We start from the raw sequence: 15,192 nt of genomic DNA, 5'->3' as shown, positions 1-15,192 counted from the left end.
AACTCAAAAAAGCAACACATTGTTCCTGTACTCGAGGTGTTTTATTTGTGAGAAATAAGACCTAATCAGAATATAAAGCTTTACATATTTATTTCATTAGGTCTAGAAGGATCTAGAAAGTCATAGTGGAGAAACTGGCAACTGGAGTGTGCTTTGTATGAAGATAAGCATTTTAGAAGGCAGAACTCAGCGGGGTTATTCCAGGCACAAATTACAGTGAAGCAAAGAAAAGAGTTGGGGCAGGAGGAGAGATATGGAATGATATGTATAGAAAATATATTCATTCTTGCCTCTCTCTCTCTATCTTATTTAAAAACAAAAACAAATAAACAAAAAAAAAGGATGCTTGTATGTATATGTGTTTTTGTTCAGCATTTGTTTATTCATTCCACAAAAGTTATTTTTTCAATTAACAAACATTTATTGTCATTTTTTTTCTACTTTTCCACTGTAAAGCAAAAATATCCTTATAACAAAGATATATAGTTTTTAAAAATCCCTACACTGGTCACATCAAAAAATGTAGGTCTTATTTAGCAATCTGAGTCCATTACTACCCTTCAGGAGGTGAGCAACATTTTTTATCATCAGTTTTTTTGAATCATGGTAAACAAATACTTATTGCATGTCTTTTCTGTGTAAGGTACTATGTTTGAAGTTGAACATAATAATAATTATTATTATGTTGATATTCTATATCATTTATATAAGTTTTATCAGATTGTTATATTACATTATTGTATCAACTAGTATTAAAAAGCACTTTAAGTTTTATGAAATCATTTAAAAATAACTCATTTAATGCTCATAACCACAGTGGAAGATAGGTACCATTATTATCCCCATTTTACAAATGAGGAAACAAAAACAGATAGAGTTAAAGCGGTCAGACAGCTAAGTATCTGAGACTGGATTTGGACTCAGATAGATATTCCTTATTTTAGATCCAATAATCTATTTAATATGCCACTTAGCTGCCTCATGGGGACTTAAGAAAAGATCTTGCTCTCAAAGACCTTATAATCTGGTGGAGATGAGTGAGAAATACATAAACACTTATATATGATGAAAAGAAACTTGAGATTTATTACAAAGAAGAGTAAGTTAAATATAAAGGAAAGATCCTAAGCATGGTGAAATGAATTTCAAGAGAAAAAAAGTGATGTTCCTTCACCTTGAAGGAATGACAGTGACTTGAGGCAGAAGCAGAGGAGAAAAACAAAATCTTCATTGAGATTTCCTGACAATTGAGCTAAGACTTGAAGGAAAAAAGGGAATTCAACAAATAAAGAAAAGGAGCAGATATTGTTGGAGGTATGCTACATAATGCCAGTATCAGGCACAGTATGAGCAAGGTCTCAGAGATAGGAAAGGACAGGATGAAGACAGAGAATGAAGAGACATTCAATTTGACTGAAACAGAAAGAATTAGGAGAATATATGGATGAGAAGATAGGTTTAAACTATATTGTAGAGGGTCTGGAATGCTAGAATCAGGAATTAACTTCAAGGTCTATATATTTTTTCCAGTTGGAACAATCAAACCATAAGGGTGATTAACAAACGTAGATGTTCTTTTTTTTTTTTTAATTTTTTATTATAGCTTTTTATTTACAAAACATATGCATGGGTAATTTTTCAGCATTGATCCTTGTAGAATCTTCTGTTCCAACTTTTCCCCTCCTTCCCCCCCAACTCCCTCCCCTCATTGTCAGGTAGACCAATACATGTTAAATATGTTAAATACAATATATGTATACATACCCATACAGTTATTTTGATGCATAAGAAAAATCAGGCTTGGAAATAAGGTAAAAATAACTTGAGAAGGAAATAAAAACATGCAGGCAGACAAAAACAGAGGGAGTGGAAATGCTATGTAGTGGTTCACACTCATTTCCCAGAGTTCTTTCACTGGGTGTAGCTGGTTCTCTTCATTATTGAACAAATGGAATTGATTTGGTTCATCTCATTGTTGAAGAGAGCCATGCCCATCAGAATTGATCATCATACAGTATTGTTGTTGAAGTGTATAATGATCTCCTGGTTCTGCTCTTTCACTCAGAATCAGTTCATGTAAGTCTCTCCAAGCCTCTCTGTATTCCTCCTGCTGGTCATTTCTTACAGAACAATAATATTCCATAACCTTCATATACCATAATTTATTCAGCCATTTTCTAATTGATGAGCATCCACTCAGTTTCTGGTTTCTGGCTAATACAAAGAGAGCTGCCACAAACATTCTTGCACATACAGGTCCCTTTCCCTTCTTTAAAATCTCTTTAGGATATAAGCCCAATAGCAAACATAGATTTTCAATTTAGATTCAGAATTCTCACGTCAAAGTTAGTAACACTGAAGATTAAAATAACAACAGTAAGCAACTCATGTTTAAATAATTCTTTATATTTAAACACTGAACACACACACATACATACACTTTCAATAACCCTATGAGGGAAGAGATGTATATGTTACATTCATATTTTACATGTAAGAAAATTGAGGTTCAAAGAAACATCCTAAATTGTAATTCTTCGTAGACATTTTAAACTCATCATTCCAAAGTAGAACTCCATTCATTATCTTTCTCCCCCAAACTGTTATCTTCTTTTGAATGTCTCTATTACTGTCAAGGGGACAGCCAAGTAGTGCAGTAGACATAATGCTAAGCCTGGAGTCAAGAAGGCTCTTTTTCCTGAGTTTGAATCCAACCTCAGATACCTACTAGCTGTATCTCCCTGGCCAAGTCACTTAACCTTGTTTGCCTTAGTTTCTTCATCTGTAAAACGAGCTGGTGGAAGAAAAGCAAACCACTTCAGAACTTCTGCCAAGAAAAACCCATTGTCCCAATCACCTCAGTTTTACAATCCCAGATAGCAAATGCCTTGCCAAATTTTGTCATTTTTGCATGTCTCCTTTCTTTCTAGTAACACAACTGGTCTCAGACACTTAACACTTCCTAGCTCTGTGACCCTGGGCAAGTCACTTAACCACAGCCTCAGGGGAAAAAAAAAAAAGAAATTAAATCCCTTGAGGGCAGAGACTATTTTTATCTTTTTTTTTTTTTTTTTTTTTTTTGTATCCTTAGCTCATATCAGTGTCTAGAATATAGTAAGTACTTAATAAACACTTGATCCAACTAGCTCTGAACCTGTGATTTCATTCATGTGAGAAATTCCCTCCAGCAATGCAGGTCAGCAATTTATCTATAAATGAGAATCCAGAAGAGTTGCCTAGATCAGGGCTTCTTAAACTTTTTCCACTCAATACTCCTTTTCCAGTTTGTTTTTTTTTTTCTGCAACCCTAGACTTATAGTTATAAAAATAGGTATAAAAATCAAACATTATGATAATAAACCAAAATTTCACAAACACCACATACAAAATTGTGAGCCAAAAGGGGCCATGACCCACAGTTTAAGAAGCTTTGGCTTAGAATACTGAAAAGTTAAGTTACTTGCCCATGATTATAGCTAGGAAGTGTTTGAGACAAGATTTGAAATCACATCTCCCTGAATCTAAGTCCATTATTCTTACCTAGTTGCTTCATTCCTCTCTGCTTTGCAAAGGTATTGTTATATTTGATATATTCAATGTATAGTGGATACTAGAATTTTTGATTTGGGGATTTCCTTCTCTCCTTGCTTTACTTCCTAATCTAGTTCAAAGCTTCCGTTATGGCCAAATCTAACAGGCTGCCTTGTGAATGAGCTTTCTTCCAAGATATAAGTCTCTAGCATGAAAGGATCAGATCCATTGTGTGGGAAGCTGAGGTGTTAAAAGTATTGCATACTGTCATAATTGTAATGTGTTAGTGCAAATTTCCCTTGTATGTGATAGGATGAATGGTTCCATTTCTGTCAGCTGCTGTTCTCTAAAGCAGTCTAATGGGGCATTACAGTTTCCCTTGGGGCCTTTTGGAATGGATGAAGATTTTTTCAGAAGGATTTTTTCCCCCCTGAGAATTTTATTTGTTCCTGCTTTTTCTTATTCTCTCAGCCTGCCTCCTGCTTTGTGTGAGCAGCGCCTCCTGGGTCACTTTCACAGGAATCAGTTGTAATATCAGGAATAGGAAATCAGGACATTAGGCATGGGACTAATTCTGTGAAGTGCATGGATCCATAAATATTAATTATTGATGAAGTCTTACTACTGGTTTAAAAACAACTGTTTCTCCACCCTCCTAACTTCCTTTACTAAATGCACTTGACAATTCTTTTGCCATGTTTTCTGATTTACTGCTTGGGTTTCTTTTCAATATAATGGAAGATCACAGATTGAATTGATTTTCTCTACCATGATTTCGGTGGTGATGGGTGGTGGAGTTACAATTTATGGCTGGATTATTCCCTAGCTTTACTTCACTTGTCTTGGAGAGGCATATAATAGAAAATAAAGGTTGGAGAGATTGTAACTGTAAGCTTGTGATCATGGATGAGCTTTGCAAAGTCATTTTCAAGAATCATTTTGTCTGGCTGGTAAGATATGTTTGCTACCTCCTTACTTTCTAAGGACAGCATCTTCCATGTGCACCCACCCTACCTCTTTCTTCTGAACATGTTTAAAGCAAATTTACCTTTCTTTGTATTCTCAATGTTAAGCACAGTACCTGTCACATGGTAGGGGCTTCATAAATGACTGTTTACTTGATCTTAAGCATATTATCTAATTTTGAATTCCACAAAGGTCCTATGAGCTTTGTACAACTGTTATTATCACCCCCATTTTGAAAATTAATGTGATGTATAAAAAGTTGAGACATAGTTTCTGGGTGATTACTCATTTCATTAATCATACTAGCAATAATTATCGAAAGGGATCAGTGGCACTCTCAAATGCCAAAAATCCCTTATAGAAACCACTCACTACTTATGTATGCCTTTGAATAGTAGGTATTCCTGAGGATGATCATCAACTCTGATTGGTTAACAAGTAATGAGAGAATATTATAAGGAAGGATGGCTTTATGCTAATGAGGGCTTGGAGGATGTGATTCTGATTCCTCAGTCTTGATCAGATACTGATCTTTTATCCAGACTCTCCAGTCTGGGGCACTTTATACAAAAGGGGGTCCCCTCTGCTTAAGCCTGACTGAGTGAAACATAAAGGGCCATTATTCACAGTAGATGAAATTCTTGGCAAGGTTTTCTGATTGGATGGAGTCTCCTACCCAGAACGGAAAGACAACTAATTTGGATAACCTTTCCATCAACAATACTCTTCAGAGACTGAACAGCCTACAATATTTTGAAAAAAATCCCAGTCCCAATTCAGTAATTGATTTTTAATGTGAGAGAGAAATAATATTTTTTTCTTATAAGGAAACAGAGGCCCAGGTAAGTTAAGTGAATTGTCCAATATCAGACAGTAGGTGACTCATGGCAATTCTTTTAGACATTTTACTGGATTTCTTTTCCACCTTTGACTCATAGACAGGTAGAGTGTCTTTCATAGCTCCTGAAGAGAACAAGAAACGATTCAAACTGAGACAGACGTATGGAAAGATACTTTCCACAAGTTTTCTCCTGTGCCTCATTATGAACTGAAGCAGGGAAGTTTTGCCATCCATTACAATGTCAGTGCGGTCATCTGAAAAATAACAGAGGCTGCAGAAATGAAATCTTATTCCTGACAATACAGAAACCACATCTGAGGCCTAGCACAGCCACATTTACCATTGAACGAGGCAAAATAAGATATCTAGGTTAGGGTCTCCATTGACTTTGGCATACGCTAGCAGGATTGCAATGATCTCGTCATAAAAATGATTGCAATTCCAAATGTGCTGTGTCTAAGATAAGGCCCAAGCATTTATTTATTTATTTTTCTGGCAGAGATTAAATCTACCCTTTCCCTGCATCTATTATAGATCTCTCTCTCAAAAAAAAAAAAAAATCTACTTGATAATAGAACTAGCTGATCATTCCAACTCACTGAACCAAGACATCTTTTCTTTTCCTTTTGACAGAGAAATTGCTGAATGTTGGCTTAAAGATCTCATCTTTGCCTGTGAAATTGGTCTCTGATCATGATTAATTAGTGACCAAATGAACTGAATTTGTAAAAGTATTATCTTTATGGAATAGAAACTACATAGATGTTTCCCACTTTCGTACAAATATGAATTCTTTTAAAACCATCCATCTTGCCAGTTGGCGAATCAAGCTCTTGGGCAATTAAAGTCTCTTAGCTCTTTATACTTATAAAATACTTGTCCAGCTCCTCATAATATGTTTCTAAAGTTATTCAGTGAACCAGAGCCTCACAACATTGCTATGAAGATCAAATGAGAAAATATGTGAAGTGTTTTACATATCATTCACTATGTAAACACTAGTTATTATTATTCAGTTCTTAATAAATGCTTTTTATGCACTCATTTGTTTATTCATTCATTCATTCTTTGTACTGAAATTACTTACTCTGTTTTTAAGTTTCATGAAATATAAAATTAGAGAACCAGAGCCTTTTTTCTAACCTGCTTAAATGAGTACTAAATGACCTCAAAGAGTTAATTTTGGGTGGTTGCCTCATGGCTCTAGAAATCATAATGTTTTTATGGCTTATATGCCTGAATGTTGCAGATGGTTAATGAAATCGTATTCCAGGTGAGCGAAGTCTTTCTAGTTCTCTACAGTACACCTAAGTGGAAAAGTTCTCCCAACTCTAGCCATAAACTAAAGTACCTAAATTTTATTTTTCAACATTCAACCCAATTCCTCTCTCCAATAAGTGGATTGAGTGTTGAAGAATAATTCAAATAAGTTCAAATGTTGTCTCTGATATTTACCAGATATATGATGTTGGTGGACAATTTACTTAATTTCTTGGAACTCTAATTTCCTTATCTGTAAAATGGGGATAGTTTGTAATACTTATCTCACAGAACTGTAGAATTCAAATGAAATAACATCAAGGGTAAGATTGTAATTGAATCTCACAGACTAAAGTAACAATGAAAATTAAAGTTTACAGCTCTAGAATTTCCAGAAGTTGGAAAGATTCAAAGAGCAGGTATCAGAGGACCTGACTACAAATCCTGCCTTTGCCTCTTCTTAGCTATGTGACTTTGGGCAAATCAATAAAATTCGGGGGTCCTCAATTTCCTCATCTGTAAAACAAAAAGGTTAAACTAAATATGTTTGAGGTCTCTTCCAAATATCTATCTCTTATCCTAGTCTATCATTCAGTAACTGGTCCAGGCTGCTAAGGAAATTGAGAAAGGGTTCAATTTTGTGAAATCATTCCAAGAGCCAGATGATGGTGCTGGTTAGAAAAGGCCTATTATATCCCTATACTTCACATCTTATTATCCCAGTGCTTACATGCAATCTGTCTCCAAGTAGTTCCTAATTATCAGAGAAGGGGAGCAATAAGAGTTTTGGCAGTCATTACTGTTTGTTCCACAGTCACTCTCTGGCAAGTAGATGATATCCTCATCACCCATAGCCATGGAATTAATACTCTGGAATCTAAACAGTGCTGCTGCTGTTGTTGTTGTTTTTCTGCAATTAAAACAAAATTTTCAATGTATTGTTTGGAAATTTATTCAAAAGTGTGGAGCATTTGATGAAGAGTGGATTCTAGAGTTACTTGATTATGGAAACTCTTCCTATATAACCTCTGCATAAACTTATTGTAGTTATGTTTATATAACTACCTAGCTAGTTTTATTGTATCTGGTTTCTTTGATATAGATACCCAAAGTATATGAAAATAGAGTGCAAAATTCAATGCCTCTTCTCTCTAGTCCCTAATGACTTTTTCTTTCTCTGACTGTTCAGCAGTAACTTCCCTGATAGCTTTCATAAATTACTAATAAAACTGGGTTTCTAATAACCTTTTAGTAATCAACATTACTAAATATACTCTCTTTTAGGGGACAAAATGAGAAAATAACTTATAAGCAAACAAAAATCTAAGAAGTAATATATAGAATACTTGTAGTTGTTAGCATGTTGATCCTATCTATTGGAATTAAGGAATTCTTAATTCACTTCAGGTCTAGTTATCCAAATATGTCCCTAAACTGGCATGCAAATAATTATCAGTGTCGATGATTAGTTAATATCTAAAATATGCATACATGATACATCTTAGTATCAGAAAGATTAGTTTGTTAAACTAAACTTTAACATTAAGAAAATAATACAGATTGGATAGATGGACTTAATATCAGCAAGACAGAGGTCTTCTCCTTGCTGCCATTCCTGTCCCCTTCCCAATTCTCTGTAAGATAATTGATAACTGTGAAGATGGTATTTATATAAAGAACAATTATGATCTTATTGATATTGAATGGACTACATTTATATTTCAAGAAATGGATTCATTCAGTATTGAATAACTCATTTCAGACAACAGTGATAAAACTATGTTCTAAATATTTCTGTGTTCCACTATGCCAAATTATAACTCCTTGTCTTCAATTATTGGCACTCTTTATAAGGATTTTTCTAAGGGAAAAAAAAAAACTCAATTAGCTTACTTTATCTAGCCAGCTTCAGACTAGACCCATACAATCACTCACCAAAATCATCTTACCATATGCACTGCCACTGAAATCCATATTCTTGGTTACTAAAAAATTTAACCCTTTTATCTCTGGAATGCTAATTCTGAATACCTTAGTTGTTAGTACCCCTCTCAAATCACTGTGTAATTACCCAGAACGTATCCTGTTTTCACCTCTTACTAATATGCCAACAATTTAGACTATAAGTATGAAGGTAGGTCACAATTTTGTATTTATCTTCTTAGTAGGTACTAGAGTATACTAGATGCCTGACATATACTTGCTGACTAATTGATTAACTTGGAACTTGGTGGATAAACTTTATCATAGATATTAAAGCTGCATTTACTATTTTGTCTTCCAGGAACAGGGTAAAATAGGAGTGGTGTTCAACATTGGCACAGTGGACATTTCCATCAAAGAGGAGAGCACCCCGGTAAATGATGGCAAATACCATGTTGTGCGTTTCACCAGAAATGGTGGCAACGCTACACTTCAGGTTGACAACTGGCCGGTGAATGAACATTATCCCTCAGGTACACATTTTATATTACACATTCCTCCCATCCTTTAAATTCTCATTCATACTTTTTTCTTAAGATTTTTCTCAGGGCTCCTATTAATCATTAAAATATAAATATAAAATTATCTTTGTGGATTTTATATGAATGAAGAACCCAATTGCTGGTGGTCTCAGACTACCACAAAAAGCTTCTGGAGGCTTATTAACCAGGTATTGCTTAACCAATCTGTTGAGGAACTACCTAATGCTGGCTGGCTCATACTGAATATAGGTAGGAAATGTAATATAGTACAAAAATTGCTGTATTTGGAGTTAAAGGTCGCTATTGTTTAGTCAGTCATGTCCAACTCTGTGACCATGAACCATAGCATTCTTCTATCCTCTCCTATTTCTTGAAGTCTGCCCAAATTCATGTTCATGAACCTGAATTCAGATCCTGACTTTACCAGTAAACATCAGTATGACTTCAGACAAGTCATTCAAGCTTTTTAAAATAAGAATATGTGAGGCTGGATGGCTATATGAAATTAGATGACTATTAAGATCCCTTCCAGATTGAATGTAAACTGTTTGCACTACTGTCTATCTACCCAGGTTACTTATACCTTCAGAATCCAATTCTTACCGTGCAACAAGAAAATTGGATTTATACACATATATTGTATCTAGGATATACTGTAACACATGTAAAATGTATGGGATTGTCTGTCATCAAGGGGAGGGAGTAGAGGGAAGGAGGAGAAAATTTGGGAAAAAATGAATACAAGGGATAATGTTGTAAAAAAAAATTACTCATGCATATTTACTGTCAAAAATTATAATTATAAAATTAATAATAAAAAAATTCTTTTATAAAAAAAAAGATCCCTTCCAGCTTCAAATCAAGGAATCCATGTCAAAATTAGGTTTTTTAAAAATAGTAATACAGAAAGATAACACAATTGAAGAAAAGAACCTATAGTATTCTTGATTTTTGATCTAAAATCAAGATGATGCTGATACCAAATTTGGTATTTATGTTGCCATTTAGCCAGTTTAATGAAAGTATAATTATGATAGTAGTGGCAATGGTCTTTCTAACTGAAAGTATTGCAAACCTTCATTGGTTTATGAATAAACTACACTCTAACTTCTCACATTTAGGTGGGTAACAATGAAAAGAACAAGGTCCAAATTCTAGGCCATAAAGTTAACTTGTTTAACATTATCTCCCTTTTTAAAAAATTAATGTTAGGACCTAGTAGACATTATCAAGATCAATAGTACAAGATCAATAATTGTTATTATTGTGTATGCACATTTAAGACTTTGGTTTGATTTTGGGTTCAAAAAATTTACAGAAGAAGAGCTTCCAGAACTGTCATTATGACAGAAAATTTACTACTTTAAATGGGGATTGTCCAAATATACTTTCTTTTCTCTCTTTCTCCATCCTAATTTTCATACTGTTATGTTTTCATTTTTGATCACCTATGATAGAATTCTCTTTTTTTAAGATAATCTGGTTAGGGCTATAGAATTAAATAGAAATTTTGTGCCACACGTTCAGAGATCAACTACTGTTCTTGATTTACTTGTCACATATTTTTCTAATGTGAAATCTCTTACCAAATGTGAGTACTGTCATCATTCCCTAGGTTCCAAGTTTTGTCACATTCTGCCCCCAATGAGGTAATCACAGATGATTATTAGTAAACCGTTGGGCATTTTACCAAATGCTTTTATTTTATGCCACCAGTCAAGGGTTTACCTTTTAATTATGCCACTTGAGAGAAATACCCAAGGCACATTTCACCTAATTGTTTTTCAGGACTCTTTCTTAACACATTATTTAAGAGATAAGATTGCCACATCTAAGTCAGTCTTATTTCAATTTATAGCCTCTTGATAGCTTAAATATTTCCAGCCTTTCCTCTGCAATACAAGGTCTAATAAAAAAACATAAAACAAAACAAACCAGCTCGCTGGGTTCCCAAAGGTGTTTGAGAAATTAATTCTATTTCTTTGGTCTCACTATCTCTCTTTTCATACAATAATAGTATGACCCTGTGTCTTTATTCTACCTTCTTTTAGCTCTTTTGGGTTGTCATAGATGAGCCTTGATGGAGGTATTCCTGTAGAGGATGAGCTTTTGAAAATAGCTAGAGGCTTTATAGGATATTTCCCTGGCATCCAAATGCAAGATACTAATAGAAATGATTTTCTTTTCAAAATGCATGTTACTTAAACCCTAGAGGGGAAAAAATACCCAAAATGGATAGAGATCTTAGAAGCTGTTCATTTGCTCATAGGGAAAGAGCAATCAATTCTGCTCTGTGAATATTATCATTGGCCCTGCTAGTGCTGCTAGAGGGTCTGTCTATGTTTCTATTACAAATTTCAAGGCTTTCTAAATTGGTATTAACCACATGCCCTAAGCTCACACAGAAAATACAAAGCTAAACTGCCAGCAATAGAACTTGCATATCTTTTGTCATTGCTAAACTATAGATGTATAAGCAACCTGGTGACCCTTCTGTTTTTGTCTGTCTCGGAAATTCTTTGTAAGTTCTGTTTCAAATAATGTGTAGCTTTGCAGTTTGCCCCTAATATTGAAGCTTTCTTTAGCAGTATTTCTTCCCTGGAAAAGATTTTTTTTTAAGTATTTTTAATCATTTTTGGTAGAGTCCATTACAAACAAAAGAATTATATAATAATATATATAATTTATGTAGTTTTTTTTAGTTTTACAAAGACTTTTACAAATCTTGTCTAATTTTCTCTCCACTCTATCCCCATTTTACCACTGAAGAAATTGAGACAGACAGAGGCTTAATTCCTTGCGTAGGGTCACATTACTAGTAAATATCAGTCTGGATTTGAACTGAGGTCTTCTTAACTTCATATCCAGTACTGATTCACTATGCACTTAGCTACTTCTAACACGTAAAGTTCCATAGAAAGTTTAAAAACTTTAACAATCATTATTCCATTCAATTATCTCCCTTTAGAGAAGTGTGAAAGATATCAGTGTTTCAGAAACCATCTAGGCAGAATGGACTGATTTGTTCAAAGAACCTTGGTCTCTAGGAGATATTTTTGATAACATCTTTAAAAAGAAGTCACCCTATCCTCTATACTACTATCTCAACTACCCTATAAGGTAGTGAGGGCTATTTTTACAATCCTCATTTACCCATATACATAACTACACACACATATACAGGTGTGTGTGTATAAATCCAATTTCGTGAAACTCTGGATAAGATGATTTCTAAGGTCCATTTTAGCTCACATTGATCATCTTATAATCTGTATATCAGTGGTTAAGTTACTAAAATATGCGGGAGTAAAAGTCCATTTTAGGCAATAAGATGTCTATATAGTAATTATAAAGCATTGATGATATGCTTACCGGTAGGTCTTGGTCACTGAAAATAATGAATCCTATGAAGTAGTCACATTATTTGAATTTACATTGCATGTTTCTACTATGCTAAAACTAGTCTTATTTTACATTACAAGAATACAAATACATGATATTACTTCCCAGAATTCACTATTTGTACTATTCAAGGTCCTGGTTATACAATATTCAGTTGAAATAGCTTTCAACATTCAAATAAACCATTACCATTTACCCTTGATTGCCTAAATTAGAAAATCTTATGATCTTCCAAATTAGAACTTGACTTCTATTTTAAGCCCTTGAGTATATTTGTACCGAGACAAAAATTGATTCACTTTTTTATATTTTCTACCTTTTCTTACTTGTAAGTGGGAAGAATTGTATTCCTCACAATGTATCTCCTTGGAGTATTGGAAGAATCCCTCAGAGTAAAGTGTTACACTGTATTTTAAGCACAATTTGGCAATAGCAGCTACATAAAATAAGTGACTTCCCTTTAAAGATGTTATCAAAAATATCTCCTAGAGACTAAGCTTCATTGAACAAATCAGTCCATTCTGCCTAGATGGTTTCTGAAACACTGATTTCTCTCACACCTTTCCTACTCCCCATGTATTTATTCTGTTTTGGAGCTTGTTATATTAATCATTAAAACATTCAAAGAAGAAATGACATTATTTGTCTAATGCTAATGCTTAGAAGGCAAAGCAGCTCCAATTCAGAGAACATGATATCAGAGACTTTATGCTTCATTGAGGTCTCCCACTCAGAAATGAGCTAGTCAAACTGTGCAGTCTTCTCATGGGCATTGATAGAGCTTTACTGGAACATCCAACCAGAAAGTATTTGGAGACCAGCTGGGCATAGGGCATGTAAGGTTCCCTCTTTTTGAATCCCAGTTGTCAATCAACAAAAGAGTACAAAATGATAATGGAATTAGTATAAAAAGAATCTCCTAACTGTTCGTTCAGAAATAAATAATAATAATAATTTTTAAAAAACATCCCTAGGGAAAGGGCATATTTTGCTTTATTTTGAAACTGATAATAGAATAATGAGGTATTTAGAAAGTGAGATAAAAGAACAAGAAGTTCAGAATGACCTTTCAGGCAATGACAAATGTTCCATGTAACACTTCCATTCTTGTCTTGAAACCTTGTAAGGGCAGTGGTGATAGAAAGAAAGTAGGAATATGAAAAGTAAGTCTAACGGGGAGAAAAGGAATTTATTTAAGCCTGAGGCTAGCATCTTCATGGGGAAATTTAGATAGCTTAGAATGTTAGGAATCATTTCTTAGATATTCCTATGACTGACTGGATCGTAGAAAGCTAGGTGTAGTATTGCAACAAGACTATAGGACTTGTAATTTAAAGACATGAATTCACATTCCATTTCTATCACTTAGCCATATGACTTCTCTTATATAATTTCCTGCTTTTGGACTTCCTGTTCCTCTAAAGTAAAATGAGAGAGTTTTATGATGAATTCTAAGATGTCCCCCCCACCCCAATCTTAACCTGGGATTTAATTTTATTAGACTATAAGTTCTTTGAAGACAGAGATTATCTTTTGTCTTTTTTTTTTTTTTTTTTTTTTTTTTGGCAAATCCAGCACTTAGCACAGTGCCTGGCACATGTAGGTGATTAATAAATATGTATTGATCTAGTGGTAAGTATACATGCCATTATTCACAGAACAGAAGACCCTGACCATATTGGGACTAGATTTTCTAAGATATACTTTAATGGACCTGGGGCCTATTCCAAGGGATATTCCATTTGTTTGTTCAGACTGCAGCCTATCTTTATATACCCATTCAATATTATTCTTATCTATGCTCTACTATAAGTCTGCTACAGGAGTTCCATCCAATATCCTTAGGACGTTCTTCCTTATGTCACAAAGAAACCAATGGAGCACAAAAATTATCTTGGGAAATTAAGTACCATTGCTCCAAATTCAGGATGGCAAGTTACATCAAGCCAAAGGGACACCTCAATTCTGAAATGAGAAAGTTAAACTCAATAGTCCCCCAAATTCTCTCCAGTTCTCAATCATTTTGTCCCAAGACATTTCAAAAGATAACCCATAAAAACATTAATAAACAACACAGAGCTCCCATCCTTTGACAACCAAGGTGTTATTTCACTGGCTCTGGGAAATGGGATTGTGATCATCTATAAAAAATGATCTTTTACACTAGTGCTCCATGGGAGCTTCCACATAGAATATGGTTTACTCAGAAAACTGTCTGACTTCAAGATGGTTTTCTGTAAATACTTAATAACAGACTAATATACTCTCCTTTCCTTTCTCTCCAAAAGCATCAGTGATGAACTATCCTCAAATGATGAGTGGCTATGCAGCAGAATTAATTATGGGTGTAAGAAGGCAATAGTGAACCCATTAAATTGAAGGTAGTCTTCCCATGGTGTCAGTTCTCAGGGAGCATTTTGTTAAGTGAAGAGTTTTTTCTGTGAAAAACTATTTCCCTTTTTCCATGAATCATCTCCAAAGTAAAGCAAAATAAAATAAAATAAAATAAATATATATATATATTTTTTTTACCACAAGAAACCTTATAGTCCCTGCCAGAAGCCAGTTCAGGTAAGGAAAGCCTCTGACATGTTTTATTTCAAACTGTAATAGTTTTTACATACTCTGAGTCTTTTACATTGAGATGAGAGAGCTTTTAAATGCAGATCTCCATGTACAGGATGAGATCATCGAGATTTCTAAGGGTTAAAAACAAATCTAGGAGCT

At 34.2% G+C, this 15,192-nt stretch overlaps 1 protein-coding gene across 26 annotated transcripts in view; it reads left to right on the top strand.

Annotated features, from left to right (window-relative positions):
• The window catches only part of NRXN3 (neurexin 3), a 2,041,643-nt gene that overhangs the window by 1,823,848 nt on the left and 202,603 nt on the right, over positions 1-15,192 (top strand). For all 26 annotated transcript variants that reach the window (XR_012486454.1, XM_074289860.1, XM_074289857.1 and 23 more), the window contains one exon: positions 8,883-9,054. Coding sequence is in view for 25 of the 26 variants with exons in the window: in XM_074289860.1 (XP_074145961.1) it covers positions 8,883-9,054 (172 nt within the window). In the remaining variant the exon portion in view is untranslated. The remainder of the gene's footprint in view (positions 1-8,882; positions 9,055-15,192) is intronic.

The sequence above is a fragment of the Sminthopsis crassicaudata genome, chromosome 2 (genome assembly GCF_048593235.1).
Source record: "Sminthopsis crassicaudata isolate SCR6 chromosome 2, ASM4859323v1, whole genome shotgun sequence".
Classification (NCBI taxonomy): domain Eukaryota; kingdom Metazoa; phylum Chordata; class Mammalia; order Dasyuromorphia; family Dasyuridae; genus Sminthopsis; species Sminthopsis crassicaudata.
The sequence above is the reverse complement of the archived record's forward strand: the minus strand, read 5'-3'. Positions and strand labels throughout refer to the sequence as shown.